Here is a 16,207-nt window from a genome sequence, read left to right as displayed (position 1 = left end):
AGCAGGAGTCAGGGCGCTGAGCCGGCAGGCGGGGTGGGGGTGAAGGTCACGAGGCTCACCTGAGACGCAGTCGTGCATGCTCTCTGCGTCCAGAACCTTGCACTCCTCGGTCCAGCGCGTCAGGGCGGTGGGGATGCTGGAGAGGGTCCCTGTGGAGGGAAGAGGGAGGGTAAGGAGGCTGGCTCAGAGCCAGAGACCCCCCAAGGGCCAGGCCCCCAGCCCCCCCGGCACTCACCTGCCTGGCTGGTGGCCGTGCTCTGGTCATGGAAGAAGTCATCCAGCAGCTCGTCGTCGGAGCGGGCGATGATGTGGACGTCGTCGTTCCCCACCAGGAGGCGGGCGCGGCCCCGGCTCTGCAGCGGGAGGCTGCTACTTAGCTGGAGGATGTCGGCTGCGGCCGAGGGACCCAGCAACCTGAGGGGAGGGGGTGCCGTCAGGGTACTTCCCTGGCACTGAAATGCGGCCACCTCTGGGGCAGAGTAGGTGGGGAACAGCCGCACACAACAGCACACAGGGAGGGCGGCTGGGTCCCCAGCCGGGCGGAAGCGAGCGTGTCTCACCTCTGCAGGATGAGCGGGGGGTTGGGCTGCCGCGTGCCAGGGTAGTGCACATGGATGGTGTGGCCCGTGTTGGCCGTCAGCTGGCGCAGCGTCCGCTGGCTCCGCCCTATGCCCTGGGCCAGGCGGGTGGTGGAGGAGCCGCTGCCGAGGGTCAGGGAGCCGTGGTCCGCGTGCCGCACCATGAGCGGGTGGGTGGCCGGGATGTTTCCTGGGGAGGGGGGGATATCCGCTGGGGCGGGGGGGGGGGGAAGGAGAGAGGTTAGCAGCTCCCTGGGCTAGCCCTATCCAGGCCGGGCTAGCCCAGGGCCACAGAGAGCCCCTGGAGAGCACCATGGGGCTCGGGGGTTGGCAGGGATTGGCCCCACGCTCCAGGGCTGAGAACTTGGGGGCCCGGCCCCACCCAGCCCTGACCGCCTGGGGACCCCCCCGCTCCCCTTACTGGCGCTGGAGAACATGTTGTCGAACTCGATGATGAGGTCGTCCTCGCGGTCGAAACGCTCGAAGCGCACCAGGGGTGAGGCGTTCATGTCGGGGTAATCCTCGTCCAGCTCCATCTCCGAGCCGTCGTCGTCCTCCTCCTCCTCCTCCCCTTCCTCGCCCTCCTCGTCGTCCTGCTGGCACATAGCCCGCTTACAGCCGGCCCCCACTCCAGCCGGGAGAGGACCCTGGAGTCCTGGAGCCCAGCCCCCTCCCAGAGCCGGGAGAGGACCCCGGAGTCCTGGAGCCCTGCCCAGCCCCCGCTGCCCTCCTCCTCAGAGCTGGGAGAGGACCCAGGCATCCTGGCTCCCAGCACCCTGCTCTACCCATTAGCCCCCCTGAGAACCAGGGAGAAAACCCAGGAATCCTGGTACCCAGCCCCCTTCTTCAACCCCCGGGCGCACCTGCAGAGGTCGAGGCTATGAAAGAACCTAGGAGTCCTGGCTCTAACCATTAGACCCCACTCCCCTCTCAGAGTCAGGGCTGATGCCAGCTGCTGGCCCCCGCCTCACCTGATCATCTTCGTCTTCCTCCTCTTCCTCCTCCTCCTCATCCTGACTGTCATCCTCATCCTCATTACTGCCGCTGCTGTCTTCCTCCTGTGTGTGCTCCTCCTCGTCTTCGGGGTCCAGGATGTTCATCGAGTCTGGGGACAGTACAGAGGGGCCACGGGTCAGCCCTGCCCTTCACCAGCCCCTACTCCCCTCCCAGAGCCGGGAGAGAACCCAGGCGTCCGGGCTTCTCTCCCCACACACATCCAATGTCTTTCCAGCTGCAGGGCTCAGCTTCAGGTCTCCCCTGCAGCGCCCCACACTGGCCACTGGGGGCAGTGTCCCAGGTTAACCCTTACCTTCCCGGTTGGCCTGGAGTGTGGAGCCCTGGCTCAGGTTGGAGGGGGCCTCGTCCATCAGCACGTCCTCTGGGGCATCGTCCTCCCCACTGCGGCTCACTGTGGGGGAGAGATGGGGTGAGGGGGGCCCCCGCAGGCAGCCACACGCACGGGTCTGGCTCCAGGGCCACAGGGGCGAGGCAGGGAAGGGAGGTGAATGCGGGTGAGTTCGCCCCACCCCCCGCAGGCTCCTGACCAAGATCCCCCTCAACATGGGCCTTCTGTCCCTCCACCATACCAGAGCACAGGTCCTGCCCCCACTCCCCTCCCAGAGCTAGGGAGGGAACCCAGGAGTCCTGGCTCCCAGCCCCGCCCACTCCAACCACTAGCCCTCACTCCCCTCCCAGAGCCAGGGAAAAAACCCAGGAGTCCTGGCTCCCAGAGCAGCATATAACCTGCCAGGTCCTGCTTCGCCCCCAGCCCCCTCCCCTAGGCTATGCCCCAGTAGTCCCTCCCCACTCCCTAAGACCCAGCACACGCCCTCGGTGCCTGCCCCCCAGTCCCCTCCCTCACCGATGATGGTGCTATTCCCGGGGCCGCCATCCCGTTCCAGCAGCTCGTCTATCAGGTCCTCCAGCTCGTTCTCCACCTGCAGGGGCAGCGGGGTGGTGGGTGGGGGCCAGGCCGGTTGTGATTCCCCATCCTGGCCCCCCCAGCTCCCCGGCCGGCCCCTCACCTGCATCTCCTGAGTGCTGAGCACCTCGGGCTGCCCAGCGATCACCACTGCGTCGCCCTCCGCCTCCCCGTCCATGATGTCGCCATCCGCCACCTCCGCCTGGCCTGCGTCGTGGTCCTCCTGGGCACCTGCCTCACCCGGCTCCCCTGGGGGAACAGAGCAATCAGGAGACGGCCCGCTGATGGGGAACCTCCGGGGTGCAGGCAAGGGGGCAGCAGGGGGGAAATCGGAGAGGGAACCTGGCAGCGGGGGAGGCAGGTGGCAGCAGGCCGGGGCGGGATCCCAGCAGCGGGAAAGGCAGGAGGCAGTGGGCCGGGGGACACAGGTTGTGGGTGAGGGGAGACAGGAGGCAGCAGGCCGGAGCACACAGGTTGTGGGTAAGGGGAGGGGAGGGATCCCGGCAGCGAGGGAGGCAGGCGGTGCGAGGCAGCGGGCCGGGGGACACAGGCTGTGGGCGAGGGGAGGGATCCCGGCAGCGGGGGAGGCAGGCGGTGCGAGGCAGCGGGCCGGGGGACACAGGCTGTGGGCGAGGGGAGGGAGCCCGGCAGCGGGGGAGACGGGCGGTGCGAGGCAGCGGGCCGGGGGACAAAGGCTGTGGGCGAGGGCAGGGAGCCCGGCAGCGGGGGAGGCACCAGGCCGGGGCACACAGGCTGTGGGCGAGGGGAGGGATCCCGGCAGTGGGGGAGGCAGGCGGTGTGAGGCAGCAGGCCCGTGGGGCACATAGGCTGTGGGCGAGGGGAGGGATCCCCGCAGCGGAGGAGGCAGGCGGTGCGAGGCAGCGGGCCGGGGGACACAGGCTGTGGGCGAGGGGAGGGATCCCGGCAGCGGGGGAGGCAGCGGGCCGGGGGACACAGGCTGTGGGCGAGGGGAGGGATCCCGGCAGCGGGGGAGGCAGCGGGCCGGGGGACACAGGCTGTGGGCGAGGGGAGGGATCCCGGCAGTGGGGGAGGCAGGCGGTGCAAGGCAGCAGGCCCGTGGGGCACACAGGCTGTGGGCGAGGGGAGGGGAGGGGAGGGAGCCCGGCAGCGGGGGAGACGGGCGGTGCGAGGCTGTGGGTGAGGGGAGGAAGCCCGGCAGCGGGGGAGACGGGCGGTGCGAGGCAGCGGGCTGGGGGACACAGGCTGCGGGTGAGAGGAGGGATCCCGGCAGCGGGGGAGGCAGGCGGTGCGAGGTAGCAGGCCGAGGCACATAGGCAGGTGGCAGCGGGGAGGCAGGTGGCAGCAGGCTGGGGGGGGGGAGTAGGGGACAGGCTGCAGGCGAGGGGAGGGGAGGGAGCCTGGCAGCAGGGGAGGTGGGTGGCAGCAGGCCGGGGGCGCACAGGCTGTGGGCGAGGGGAGGGGAGGGAGCCTGGCAGCAGGGGAGGTGGGTGGCAGTAGGCCGGGGGCGCACAGGCTGCGGGTGAGGGGAAGGGAGGGGAGGGATCCCGGCAGCGGGGGAGACGGGCGGTGCGAGGCAGCAGGCCGGGGGACACAGGCTGCGGGTGAGAGGAGGGATCCCGGCAGCAGGGGAGGCAGGCGGTGCGAGGTAGCAGGCCGAGGCACATAGGCAGGTGGCAGCGGGGAGGCAGGTGGCAGCAGGCTGGGGGGGGGGAGTAGGGGACAGGCTGCAGGCGAGGGGAGGGGAGGGAGCCTGGCAGCAGGGGAGGTGGGTGGCAGTAGGCCGGGGGCGCACAGGCTGCGGGTGAGGGGAAGGGAGGGGAGGGATCCCGGCAGCGGGGGAGGCAGGCGGTGCGAGGCAGCAGGCCAGGGGACACAGGCTGCGGGTGAGAGGAGGGATCCCGGCAGCAGGGGAGGCAGGCGGTGCGAGGTAGCAGGCCGGGGCACATAGGCTGTGGGAGAGGGGAGGCAGGTGGCAGCAGGCTAGGGGGGGGAGTAGGGGACAGGCTGCAGGTGAGGGGAGGGGAGGGAGCCTGGCAGCAGGGGAGGTGGGTGGCAGTAGGCCGGGGGCGCACAGGCTGCGGGTGAGGGGAAGGGAGGGGAGGGATCCTGGCAGCGGGGGAGGCAGGCGGTGCGAGGCAGCGGGCCAGGGCACACAGGCTGCGGGCGAGGGGAGACAGGAGGCAGTGGGCCGGGGGACACAGGCTGCGGGCAAGAGGAGGGATCCCGGCAGCGGAGGAGGCAGGCGGTGCGAGGCAGCGGGGCGGGGGGACACAGGCTGCGGGCAAGAGGAGGGATCCTGGCAGCGGGGGAGACGGGCGGTGCGAGGCACCAGGCCGGGGGACACAGGCTGCGGGCGAGGGGAGGGATCCCGGCAGCGGGGGAGACGGGCGGTGCGAGGCACCAGGCCGGGGGACACAGGCTGTGGGCAAGAGGAGGGATCCCGGCAGCGGGGGAGACGGGTGGTGCGAGGCAGCAGGCCGGGGGACAGCAGCAGGCTGCGGGCGAGAGGACGGAGCGCGGCAGCGGGGGGTGTCAGGCTGTGGGTGAGGGATCCTGGCCCCACGTACCCACGTCCTGCTGGTTGCTGTTGGCGTCGCGGGCAGTGCCCTGTGCCTCGCCCTCTGCTTTGCTCTTGCTGGCCGTGCTCTTGCTGCCAAAGAGGCTGCTGGGCTGGTTGACGATGCGCGACAGCGTCTCCAGGGGCTTCAGCGCCGCGTTCACTGTGTTGGCCATGTTGGGGCTGCAGGGCAGAGTCTCCATCAGCCCCCACTCCCCTCCCAGAGCCAGAGAGAACCCATGAGTCCTGGCTCCCAGCCCCCATCCCGCTCCCAGAGCTGCGGAGAGAACCCAGGAGTCCTGGCTCCCAGCCCCCCTGCTCTAACCACCAGCCCCGGCTCCCCTCTCAGAGTCAGAGAGAACCCAGGAGTCCTGGCTCCCAGCCCCCCTGCTCTAACCACCAGCCCCTGCTCCCCTCTCAGAGCCAGAGAGAACCCAGGAGTCCTGGTTCCCAGCCCCTCCTGCTCTAACCACCAGCCCCCACCCCGCTCCCAGAGCCGCGGAGAGAACCCAGGAGTCCTGGTTCCCAGCCCCTCCTGCTCTAACCACCAGCCCCCACCCCGCTCCCAGAGCCGCGGAGAGAACCCAGGAGTCCTGGTTCCCAGCCCCTCCTGCTCTAACCACCAGCCCCCACCCCGCTCCCAGAGCCGCGGAGAGAACCCAGGAGTCCTGGTTCCCAGCACCTCCTGCTCTAACCGCCAGCCCCCGCTCCCAGAGCCAGAGAGAACCCAGGCATCCTGGCGCCCAGCCCCGGGCGCACCTGGAGAGGTCGAGGCTGTGGGGGACCCGCGCCAGGTCACTGACCAGCCCCTTCTTGAGGAAGAGGCGGATGATGTTGTTCATGCCGTTGTGCTGCGTCTTGGCGGCTGCGCTGCTGTAGAAGCTGGAGGTGGAGGGGCAGGACTCCATGATGGTGCTGATGATGCACATCACGGCCTGCAGCCTGGGGAGGGAGAGGAGGGATCAGCGCCACGCCACCCCTACTGTGGGACCCCCTCACACACCCAGACAGGCACCGGTGTCTGCACTGGGAGATCACCCCCAGCAAGGTGCTGGTGTTAGCTGTGGGATACCCTGATACGTTCTTCCCAACAGCCACGGCGCGACTGATCTCCTGCCACATGGACCCCTGCCCCTCAGTGGGGTGCTGCTGGCAAAGCGCCAATCGCCCAGAGCTCCCAACATGGGACTTGACACCCCTTGGAGCTGCATCCTCCCCACCCCGAAGCGACTGGTTCAGGCTCTCGGCACACTCCGGCAGCGTCGTCTTTTTAAGATTTTTTCCCCAACCATCAGGGCTAGAAACCTGAAGAGGGGATTTGGGAGCCACTGTGTCATCCCGGGAGCCACGGCCTTTACCAGGTCCTGGAGCCCTGATTCCTGACCCCCCACCCCCCGCCCAAAGCCAGGCAGTGACCCCAGGGCTGCCAGCCCCCACTCACCTGGCATGTTTCTCCGTGCTCTCTGCCATGGCCAACGCCCGGCCCAATGCAGCCTTCACCTCGTTCACCAGCGCCACCTGGGCGTCTGTGCCGCTGCCTGCTGCAGCCAGGCTGGCAAGGAAGAGACGGGCCAGCGCGGGGGTGTCCTTGTCCTCTGCATTCTGGGTGTGGGGCAGCAGATGGTCCAGGACAAAGGCCAACACACTGCAGTCCTGCCGGGACACGGGGAGGGGTGAGCGGGTCCCCATGCCATGCCCCAGAACCCCACCCTCTCCCGGCTCTAACCCACCAGCTCCCACTCCCCTCCCAGAGCCAGGGAGAGAACCCAGGGGTCCAGGCTGCCCCTCACCTCCTTGATGAGCTCGGACTGGCCCACGGTATAGCTGTAGTTGGCGATGAGCGCGGCGATGCCCACATAGGAGCGCACCAGCTCGGCCAGCAGGCGCAGGATGGTGGAGGTGGGCATGAGCGGCTTGCTGCCCTTGGCCTTCTGCTTGCCCTCCTCCGTCGCCTTGTCTCCCTCCTTGTCCTTCCGGCCCTCCCGCGACTCCTCAGGGGTAGAGGCTGCGGGCAGGGGGAGATGGGTTGGGGGGGGGTGCACAGAATGGGGTCCCCTGGGAACCTGGTGCCAGCAGATGCCCAAAGGTGTCCTGCGCCAGCTACTGGGGAACAGCTGAGGGGGTCCCTGGGTGTGCCCTGTGCCAGCTGTCGGGGGCAGCAGAGGGGGGTACCCAGGGGTGCCCCACCCTGGTTGGGGGAGGGATCCCGGGGACCCCTGGCAGTACTGGGATACAGGGGGTCCCCTAGCCCAGGGAGTCAGCGTTACCTTCTCCCTGGGGGGTCCCAGATGGCGGCGTCTCGGCGGCTGCTCCGTCTGCGCCGAACACCTGGGCCTAGGAAAGGAGAGGGTCGGTCAGCACCAGGTCCCCTCAGTGTGGGGCGTCCCCCCCTGCTTCCCACCCTGGCGCAGCCGGACTCACGGTGATGGCGAAGCCGCTCTGCGAGTCGAAGTCACTGCCCTGGCGGGTGAGGGAGCGGTACTGCTGGTACACGTCGTCGACCCCCGCCCCCCACCTCCCAGCTCCCCGCCCCGGCGCGGCCGGACTCACGGTGATGGCGAAGCCGCTCTGCGAGTCGAAGTCACTGCCCTGGCGGGTGAGGGAGCGGTACTGCTGGTACACGTTGTCGCCCCCACCCCCCACCTCCCAGCTCCCCGCCCCGGCACGGCCGGACTCACGGTGATGGCGAAGCCGCTCTGCGAGTCCAAGTCACTGCCTTGGCGGGTGAGGGAGCGGTAATGCTGGTACACGTTGTCGCCCCCACCCCCCACCTCCCAGCTCCCCGCCCCGGCACGGCCGGACTCACGGTGATGGCGAAGCCGCTCTGCGAGTCGAAGTCACTGCCCTGGCGGGTGAGGGAGCGGTACTGCTGGTACACGTCGTCGCCCACGTCCGACAGCAGCTGGCTCACCTCCTGGCTGGCCGAGCCCGGCTTGGCCTCGCTCTTCTCAGCTGCGGGGGGGGGAGGGGGCGGGCAGGTCAGACGCGGCTCCGGTGGTGCACAGGGAGCCTGGGGGCACTAGGGGGTGGGGGTGGTGAGTTACCTTCGTCGGGGGCGTGGTAGGCGGCCAGCGCGTTCAGCATGTCATAGATCACCTCCTTGATGGGGTCGGGGATGACGGGCAGGGCGGACGGCTTCACCGGCGTCGTCTTCACCAGCTGCACCGCGTTGGGGCCCTTAATCCGCAGGTTCTCGAACTCGTCGTCCGATGCTCCCAAGGGGAGAGAAAGGGAAGCAAAATAGAACCCAGGAGTCCGGCCTCTCACCCAGTGAATCCACTCCCCTCCCAGAGCTGGGAAGAGAACCCAGGTGTCTGGGCTCCCAGCCTCCTCCTGCTCTCACCCAGTGAACCCCACTCCCCTCCCAGAGCCAGGCAGAGAACCCAGGCGTCCTGGCTCCCAGGCCTGCCTGGTCTGGGCAGGGGGAGCCAGGGGGTCTCTGTGCCCCACTTACCGGTCCCTGAGCCGCGGGGGGCGGGCAGGGCGATGCGGATGCAGCCGTTGGCCACCTCGGTGAAGATCTCGGGGTTGCGGCAGGCGGCCGGGCCCAGCACGCGCAGGATGTAGTTGATCTCGCGGGAGCCCAGGCTGCCCGACACCACCCCGGAGGTGGTGCTGCCTGCGCCGCTCGTGGCCGCCGAGCGAACAACCTGTGGGGGGGAGCAGGCCACAATGCAACGGGGGGGGCAGCGCCCAGCAGCACCCACCTTCTCCCCGGTGTGCACCAAGGGCCCACGGAGTCACAGGGGCGAGGCCAGAGGCACCCACCATCCACCGAGCACGGCCTAGGAACCCGGCCCGGAAGCACCCACCATCTCCCGGGGCGAGGCCGGCGGCACCCACCTTCTCCATGGTGTGGCGCAGGGTGCAGGGCTCCTCGATGACGTGCCGGAAGAGCAGGGTGACGAGGGGCGTGAAGCCGTTGAAGCCGGAGCTCTGGGTCAGGCTGAGGATCACGCGGGTGCTGCGGAGCTCGGCGAACATCAGGGCGTACTTGTGGTGGCGCGTCAGGCGCAGGCAGAGGCGCAGGGTGGCGTGCAGTGTGTCGGGGTCCACTGGCACCCCCAGCATGCTCACGCAGGCCCGGATCAGCACCGTCACCATCTCCTCCGTCAGCCCCTCGATCAGGATCTCGGCCGCCTTCGGCTCCTCGGGGGCCGCCTCCTTCTCGGGGGGCAGGGGCTCCGCGGGCACTGGGGCCTCTGGGGGGGCAGAGCACATTGGGGATGGCAGCTGCCCCTCACCCCCGACCCGCAGCCGCCCCCCCCCGGTGCCCTCACTCCCGACCCGCAGCCGCCCCCCTCCGGTGCCCCTCACTCCCGACCCGCAGCCGCCCCCCTCCGGTGCCCCTCACTCCCGACCCGCAGCCGCCCCCCCCGGTGCCCCTCACTCCCGACCCGCAGCCGCCCCCCTCCGGTGCCCCTCACTCCCAACCCGCAGTCGCGCCCCCACCAGCCCAGCCCTGGCCTCCCCTCACTCGGCCCGCAGCCCCCCGCCAGCCCGAGCCACGTACCATTTGCTTTCTCCTCCTTGGCTTTGCCCTCTGTTTCTTTGGCCTCCTCCAGGGTCTTCTCCACCTCCTGCCCATTGCCCTCCTTGGCTCCCTTCCCGAGCCGGGGCACCCGCAGCAGAGTCAGCATCACCGGGCGCCGGTTGCCTGTCTCCTCATTCACCTGGCAGGGGAGGGGGGGGGGGGTCAGTGCCTGCTCGGGGGGACCGGGCTGCCCCCGCCCCCGGGAGCTCGGCTCCGTACCTGCACCATGGTGGTGAACTGCACCGTGTAGCGCCGGCGGCCGGCCGTGAAGCGCACGCTGGTCTCGCCCGCCTTCCAGGCCGTGTCGATAGTGCTGTTGTTGCTGGCGCTGTAGCTGCACCAGCGGCCGGAGCGGTCATCAAACCAGCGCCAGTTGTTCCCGTTGGCCTGGAGATACTGGGGGGCAGAGAACCCAGAGGACTGTGGGGGGCCCGGGCCCTGCCTCTCCTGCTGCGGGAGCCCTTTCCCCGCTCCCCCTCCAGACCAGCTCTCCCTCGCTGCCTGGATCCCCAGCCGCTCCCCTGGCCGGCTCTCCCCACCACCAGCCACCCCCACCCCCGGCCTGCGCTCCCCCACCACCCGGATCCCCAGCTCCCCTGGCCGGCTCTCCCCACCACCAGCCACCCCCACTCCCGGCCTGCGCTCCCAGCCCCTCCCCGCCCGGATCCCCAGCTCCCCTGGCCGGCTCTCCCCACCACCAGCCAGCCCCGCTCCCAGCCCCTCCCCGCCCGGATCCCCCCCCCACTCCCAGCCTGCGTTCCCCGCCCGGATACCCCCACCCCCTACCTGCGCTCCCCTACCACCCGGATCCCCAGCTCCCCTGGCCGGCTCTCCCCACCACCAGCTAGCCCCACTCCCAGCCCCTCCCCACCCGGATCCCCCCCCATTCCCAGCCTGCGTTCCCCGCCCCGCCCGGATACCCCCACCCACTACCTGCGCTCCCCTACCACCTGGATCCCCAGCTCCCCTGACCTGCTCTCCCCTTGCCACCCGGATCCCCCCCGATCCCTCGGCCTTTCCAACTGGGGACTCTCCTTGCCAGGCGGCCGAGTGGAGCGGGAGGTGACGGGGGCACAGATCCCCCTGGACAGGCCGACAAGGCCTCGCAAGGCCGGTACCTTGTTCATCTGGGCTCGTCTCTTGGACGAGATGGCTGTCTTCTCGTAGAAGTCAATGAGCAGCAGCACTGGCGTGATCCACCTGGGGCAGGGAGGGAAGGGCAGTCGGTCCCACAGAACAATGACAGGGTGGGGGCTCTTCCCCTCTGGGGGGGTGCCAGCTCCCATCTGGCCCCAGGGCAGCGACTGGCTGGCTCAGGAATGGGATACGGGGCCTGTCCCCTCTAGGGGGTTACAGCTCCCATCCGGCCCCAGGGCAGGGACTGGCTGGCTCACGGGATGGGGAATGGGGTACGGGGCCTGTCCCGTCGAGGGGGCACTGGCTCCCCCCCGGCCCCAGGGCGGCAACTGGCTGGCTTGAGGGGGTGGGGGGGGGGGAAGAGGAGGGAATGGGGCAGGGGCCTGTCCCCTCTAGGGGGTGCCAGCTCCCATCTGGCCCCAGGGCAGGGACTGGCTGGCTCAGGGGGTGGGGAATGGAGCACGGGGCCTGTCCCGTCTAGGGGGCACCGGCTCCCCCCAGGCCCCAAGGCGGCGACTGGCTGGCTCGGGGCCGGGGGGGGGAGAGGAGGGAATGGGGCAGGGGCCTGTCCCCTCTAGGGGGTGCTGACTCCCATCCGGCCCCAGGGCAGGGACTGGCTGGCTCAGGGGGTGGGGAATGGGGCAGGGGCCTGTCCCCTCTAGGGGGTGCTGGCTCCCATCCGGCCCCAGGGCAGGGACTGGCTGGCTCAGGGGGTGGGGAATGGGGCAGGGGCCTGTCCCCTCTAGGGGGTGCTGGCTCCCATCCGGCCCCAGGGCAGGGACTGGCTGGCTCGGGGGTGGGGAATGGGGCCTGTCGCCTATGGGGTGTGCTTTCACAGGGTCTGAGCAGCACCCCAGGTCAGTCCCCCGGGGACCCCATCCCCTGCTCACCCCAGCTGTGGGGCAGCTGAGGGCATCCCCAGGGCCCTTACTTGGGGGTCTGCACCTCCTTCTGCTCCTTGGCGGCCTGCAGGCAGGGCTGCACCACCTCCAGCAGTTTGATCAGCACGTCAAGGACACCGCTCGACTCCACCACGCGGGCACACGGCAGCTTCAGCTCCTGCAGGGGGAACGAGATGTGGGGCGGAGCCACCAGAGAAGCCCCGCCCCCCAGGACAGCATCACCCCCTGCTGGAGGGGACAAGCCCCACTTTGAATGGTCTGTGCTCAATTTAGGAAGCCCAAGAGTGCCTCAGTTTCCCCGATATTTTGCACCGCAGGCACTGAGGCGTGTTCCCCAGCTGCACAGGACTGGCCGAGCTGACCCCGAAGCGACGACAAACCAGCCCCCGGACACCAGGCCCCAGAAAGAGGGCAGTTGGCGCCGGGCTGTGCTACTCCACAGGCTTCCTGCGCAGCGGGTGATTCACCAGCCAGGCTGGCAGTGCAGAGGGAGCCGGGGTCAGTGGGGCCTGCTGGGCAGAGCCGGAGGACCAGAGCCCAGGGGCTCATTCTGAGGTGGCTGGAGGCCACGGGGCCAGCCCTGGATGAGTGGAGAAACCTCCCCTACTCGGGAGTCAGGCATGTAGGAAAGGGGGGGCTGGGAGCCAGGACTCCTGGGTTCTCTCCCTGGCTCTGGGAGGGCAGTGGGGTCTAGTGGTCAGAGCAGGGAGAGGCTGGGAGCCCGGACTCCTGGGTTCTCTCCCCGGCTCTGGGAGGGCAGTGGGGTCTAGTGGTCAGAGCAGGGAGAGGCTGGGAGCCCGGACTCCTGGGTTCTCTCCCCGGCTCTAGGAGGGCAGTGGGGTCTAGTGGTCAGAGCAGGGAGCGGCTGGGAGCCCGGACTCCTGGGTTCTCTCCCTGGCTCTGGGAGGGCAGTGGGGTCTAGTGGTTAGAGCAGGGAGAGGCTGGGAGCCAGGACTCCTGGGTTCTCCCCCGGCCTGGCCGCCTCACCTCGAAGAGCAGGGTGAGCAGCAGAATGCGGGTGGCCAGGTTGGCAGCCTGGGGCAGTGTGGCCATCTGGCTGATCCACTCCGAGACTGTCTTGGTGTCGCTGGTGGTGAGGGGCAGGGCTGCCTTGATGAGCACGTCGGCCGCTTCCCACACCTGGGCAGGGAGGGGAGACGGGCAAGCGTCAGTCGCTGGGGCCCAGGCCCCATGGTCCCCTGGGTGCCCCACACCCCACCCATGGGTGCCAGGCCTGGGACAGCTGCCTGCAGTCTGCCCGGAGTGCTCACCTGCTTGACCACTTGCTTGAGGATGGTGTCGCGGTAGGGGGCGCCGTTGCGCTTGATGGCCGTCATGATGAGGTCGCAGACGCGGTACACAGTGTCCGGCAGCTCGTCCAGCAGCTGGGAGCAGCCAGGCAACATGGCGTCCGTGAAGCCGTGCAGCTCGGCCGGGTCCAGTGGCTGCGCGTCCTCGAACTTCTCCAGGCACTTGGCCTCCTCCTCCTCCTGCTTCTCCCGCGCCTTGCGCTCCTCTTCCTCCTTCCGGCAGGCTGCCTCCTGCACCAGGCGTGGGGGGCACGGGGTGAGATCTGCCCGGCCGGCAGATCCCCCCCACCCGCCACTGGATCCCCCACCTGCCGCAGCCAGATCCCCATCACCGGATCTACCCCCGCCCACAGCACTGCCAGGTCCCCTACACTGTATCCGCAGCGCCCCCCAATCCTGCTATCCCAGCCCTTACCTCCGGGGACTCAGCCCGCTGCTCCATGGGGATATCCTGGCCCAGTGACATGGCGATGGCTCGCATCATCTGGTCCTCCTCCGACATGCTCAGGTCCTGCAGCACAAGCCATGGGGCAGTTGAGGGGTGGGCACCGGGCAGCCCTAGAGGGAGCGGGCGGGGGCGGGGTAGAGGGGCCGGGCAGGGGGGACCCGGGGCCGGGCCATGGGGTGCTTACCCGTACGACCCCGCCCATGAGCGGCGGCGGGTGGGTCAGGAGGTACTCGGTGGCCTGCTCCATGGTGCTGGTGTTCAGCAGGGCCTCCATGGCGTGTTCCCGCGTGAAACCCATGTCCATCAGCTGGGAGAGGGAGGCCAACCTCAGCGAGAGAGGGAGAGAACCCAGGCGTCCTGGCTCCCAACCCACCACCCCCCTCCTCGAGCCAGGAGAGAACCCATGCGTCCTGGCTCCCAACCCACCACCCCCCTCCTCGAGCCAGGAGAGAACCCAGGCGTCCTGGCTCCCAACCCACCACCCCCCTCCTCGAGCCAGGAGAGAACCCAGGCGTCCTGGCTCCCAACCCACCACCCCCCTCCTCGAGCCAGGAGAGAACCCAGGCGTCCTGGCTCCCAACCCACCACTCCCCTCCTCGAGCCAGGAGAGAACCCAGGCGTCCTGGCTTCCAGCCCCCTCACCCCAAACCACCACTCCCCAGCCTGAGCCAAGAGAGAACTCAGGCTTCCAGCCCCGGCATCACCTCCTACCTGCTGCAGCTGCTGCTGGTTGACCTGGGGCTCCCGCCGGGCTCCGCCCTCCTCCTGCCCTGCCTCCTCCTCCCCACGCGCCCCCTCCTTGTCCTTGGCCAGGCGCTCGCGGATGAGGGGCTCGCCCCGCAGGATGTGGCACAGGATGGCCAGCATGGACTCTGCCATGCGCCCCCCGTACACTTTCAGGGGCTTGCGGTGCCACAGACTCTTGATGCAGGTGAAGGCCGCCTGGGAGCAGAGGAGTTAGTGGCAGCTCTGCTGGTAGGAGCACTGGAATGATCCCCCCCACCCACAAGCCAGTACTGTTGGTGGGAGAAGTGGGATCCCCCCATATCCCCTCACTGAAGAGGCAGAGCATCTGACCTGACATGCTCTCTCTTGCCAGATCCTTGGGTTGGGCTGATAGGGCCCCACGGCAGTGGGGGGCGGGGGGCAGGAAGCCCCACCCCATCAGCAGCAGCAAGGATCCCCTATGCCCACCCCCAGTAGCTGGGGCATACGGCCTGGCACCATCTCATGCTGCAGATTGAGCAATAGGCCAGGGGGGAGACGGGGCCGGAACACCCCACTGTCTCCGCGCTCTGCGAGCCATTGGCCCTGGCTGTGGCAGTCGCACCGGACGGTACCAACCGGCCTCAGCACCCACCTTCTGGGTGACCACCAGGAAGCGCAGGGCGCTGAACTGCGGGTAGTTCTGCCCACCCGGCAGCTTGGCGGGCAGAGCGTGGGGCGACTCCAGCACCGTGCTGGGGTTCACCATCTTCTCCACCAGCATGAGCCAGGCGTCCAGGAACTCCCCCGTCCCATCCGGCAGGTCCGGGTGCTCCAGCCCCTCGGCCACGGGGACCTTGCCCCCCATGGAGAGGGCCCAGTTGAAGGTCCTGTGGGTAAGGGCAGGTTAACAGTCTGCTGGCCTCTGCTCCTGTCCCAGGCTGGGATCCCCCCACACTCAGGAGAGCAAAACCCAAGAGTCCTGGCTCCCAGCCCCGCTGCTGTAACCACTCATCCCCACTCCCCCAGAGGAGGGAACTCAGGCCCTCTGCTCCAACCACTAGCCCCACTGCCTCTGGCATCAGGGCCAGGCGGGTGGGCTGCCCGGGGCACTCACTCGAAGAGGGCGTTGTGGCCACCGGAGCAGAGGAATTTCTGCAGCATGAGGTGGTAGGGGTACTTGCGCTCGTCGAACAGCATGGGCGACGTGAACCCCACGGAGCAGATGAAGAATGTCAGCCTGGGGGGGATGGGCAAAGAGGTCAGCCCCGCGCTGGGGAGCCTATGACACCCCCAGGCTCCAGAAAGGCCTAGGCCAACCCCCAAGCCCCCCTCCCACCTGGCAGACCAGAACAGTCTCCCATCCAGCCCCCACAGCCATGCCCTCCCCAAGGGATCAGAGCCCAGCCCCAACACACCCCCCTGTGACAGTCTACACCATTATCTTCACCACTTTATACATTTGTGAGGGGCTATTTGAAAAGTCATAATCCGCTGAACATCATTGTCCCAGCGAAACGAGTGCAGTAATGCTACACGTTGTAAGATTCTTCCTGAAACAGGCTGTAATTTTGCGTAATGCCCAGCCATCAGACACAGCCTCACCCCTCACGTCCACAAGAGCCGGCTTGTCGCCTGCACCCCAGAGAGGCCTCTACTTCCCCTCTCCCTGCTGGTGACACCAGTGAATACCTGAAGGACACTGAACTAAGAGGGAGGGGCTCCAGGCTGGATGGAGCCGCAACCTGTGACCTGCACCCAGCGGGCGGGGAGACAAAACCACCTGCTTTTCACACTCACCGGAAGCGCGGCGTGGGGGTGTAGGGCGGGGGCTGCCAGGAGAGCCCCTTGGTCAGCAGCTTGGTGAGGGCCGAGGCAGTGGACCGGGCGGCCGGCGTGGGGGCGGTGGTGGTGCTGGCAGCGTGGTGGCTCCGTCTCTGGCGCACGGGGGAGCCCACGCACAGCTTCACCAGCAGCCCAAACAGCTCGGCCAGAGCGCGGCCCAGCCGGGACGAGGCTGTGGGGGGCATGAGGCAGAAGTGAGCGGGCAGCCAACACTGGGCATTACCCAAGGCCCTGCAATCCCCTGGCATGGAGGATTTGCTGTCCCTCCCAGCCAGCGCTGAGGAGAGA

The 16,207-nt window shown here is 68.9% G+C and overlaps 1 protein-coding gene and 1 long non-coding RNA gene across 2 annotated transcripts in view; one reads left to right on the top strand and one right to left on the bottom strand.

The window, feature by feature from the left end:
* HUWE1 (HECT, UBA and WWE domain containing E3 ubiquitin protein ligase 1) overlaps nucleotides 1-16,207 on the bottom strand; it is a 171,949-nt gene that overhangs the window by 118,727 nt on the left and 37,015 nt on the right. The window contains 29 exon segments of the mRNA XM_050927167.1: nucleotides 60-149; nucleotides 236-414; nucleotides 561-789; nucleotides 1,000-1,171; nucleotides 1,550-1,683; nucleotides 1,888-1,986; nucleotides 2,440-2,515; nucleotides 2,603-2,748; nucleotides 5,049-5,221; nucleotides 5,798-5,980; nucleotides 6,480-6,691; nucleotides 6,829-7,043; nucleotides 7,306-7,372; nucleotides 7,845-7,990; nucleotides 8,083-8,250; nucleotides 8,493-8,688; nucleotides 8,882-9,240; nucleotides 9,552-9,711; nucleotides 9,792-9,968; nucleotides 10,691-10,772; nucleotides 11,641-11,768; nucleotides 12,599-12,751; nucleotides 12,883-13,152; nucleotides 13,337-13,432; nucleotides 13,554-13,676; nucleotides 14,081-14,311; nucleotides 14,730-14,964; nucleotides 15,192-15,314; nucleotides 15,875-16,091. Coding sequence (XP_050783124.1) covers nucleotides 60-149; nucleotides 236-414; nucleotides 561-789; nucleotides 1,000-1,171; nucleotides 1,550-1,683; nucleotides 1,888-1,986; nucleotides 2,440-2,515; nucleotides 2,603-2,748; nucleotides 5,049-5,221; nucleotides 5,798-5,980; nucleotides 6,480-6,691; nucleotides 6,829-7,043; nucleotides 7,306-7,372; nucleotides 7,845-7,990; nucleotides 8,083-8,250; nucleotides 8,493-8,688; nucleotides 8,882-9,240; nucleotides 9,552-9,711; nucleotides 9,792-9,968; nucleotides 10,691-10,772; nucleotides 11,641-11,768; nucleotides 12,599-12,751; nucleotides 12,883-13,152; nucleotides 13,337-13,432; nucleotides 13,554-13,676; nucleotides 14,081-14,311; nucleotides 14,730-14,964; nucleotides 15,192-15,314; nucleotides 15,875-16,091 — 4,839 coding nt within the window.
* Nucleotides 3,693-5,039, top strand: LOC127036495 (uncharacterized). Its single transcript, XR_007770158.1, has 3 exons — nucleotides 3,693-3,773; nucleotides 4,055-4,126; nucleotides 4,807-5,039. It is a non-coding gene; the product is annotated as an uncharacterized LOC127036495 (long non-coding RNA).

The sequence above is a fragment of the Gopherus flavomarginatus genome, chromosome 18 (assembly GCF_025201925.1).
Source record: "Gopherus flavomarginatus isolate rGopFla2 chromosome 18, rGopFla2.mat.asm, whole genome shotgun sequence".
NCBI classification, from domain to species: Eukaryota; Metazoa; Chordata; order Testudines; family Testudinidae; genus Gopherus; species Gopherus flavomarginatus.
Note: the sequence above shows the minus strand (reverse complement) of the source record. Positions and strands in the feature narration are given on the sequence as shown.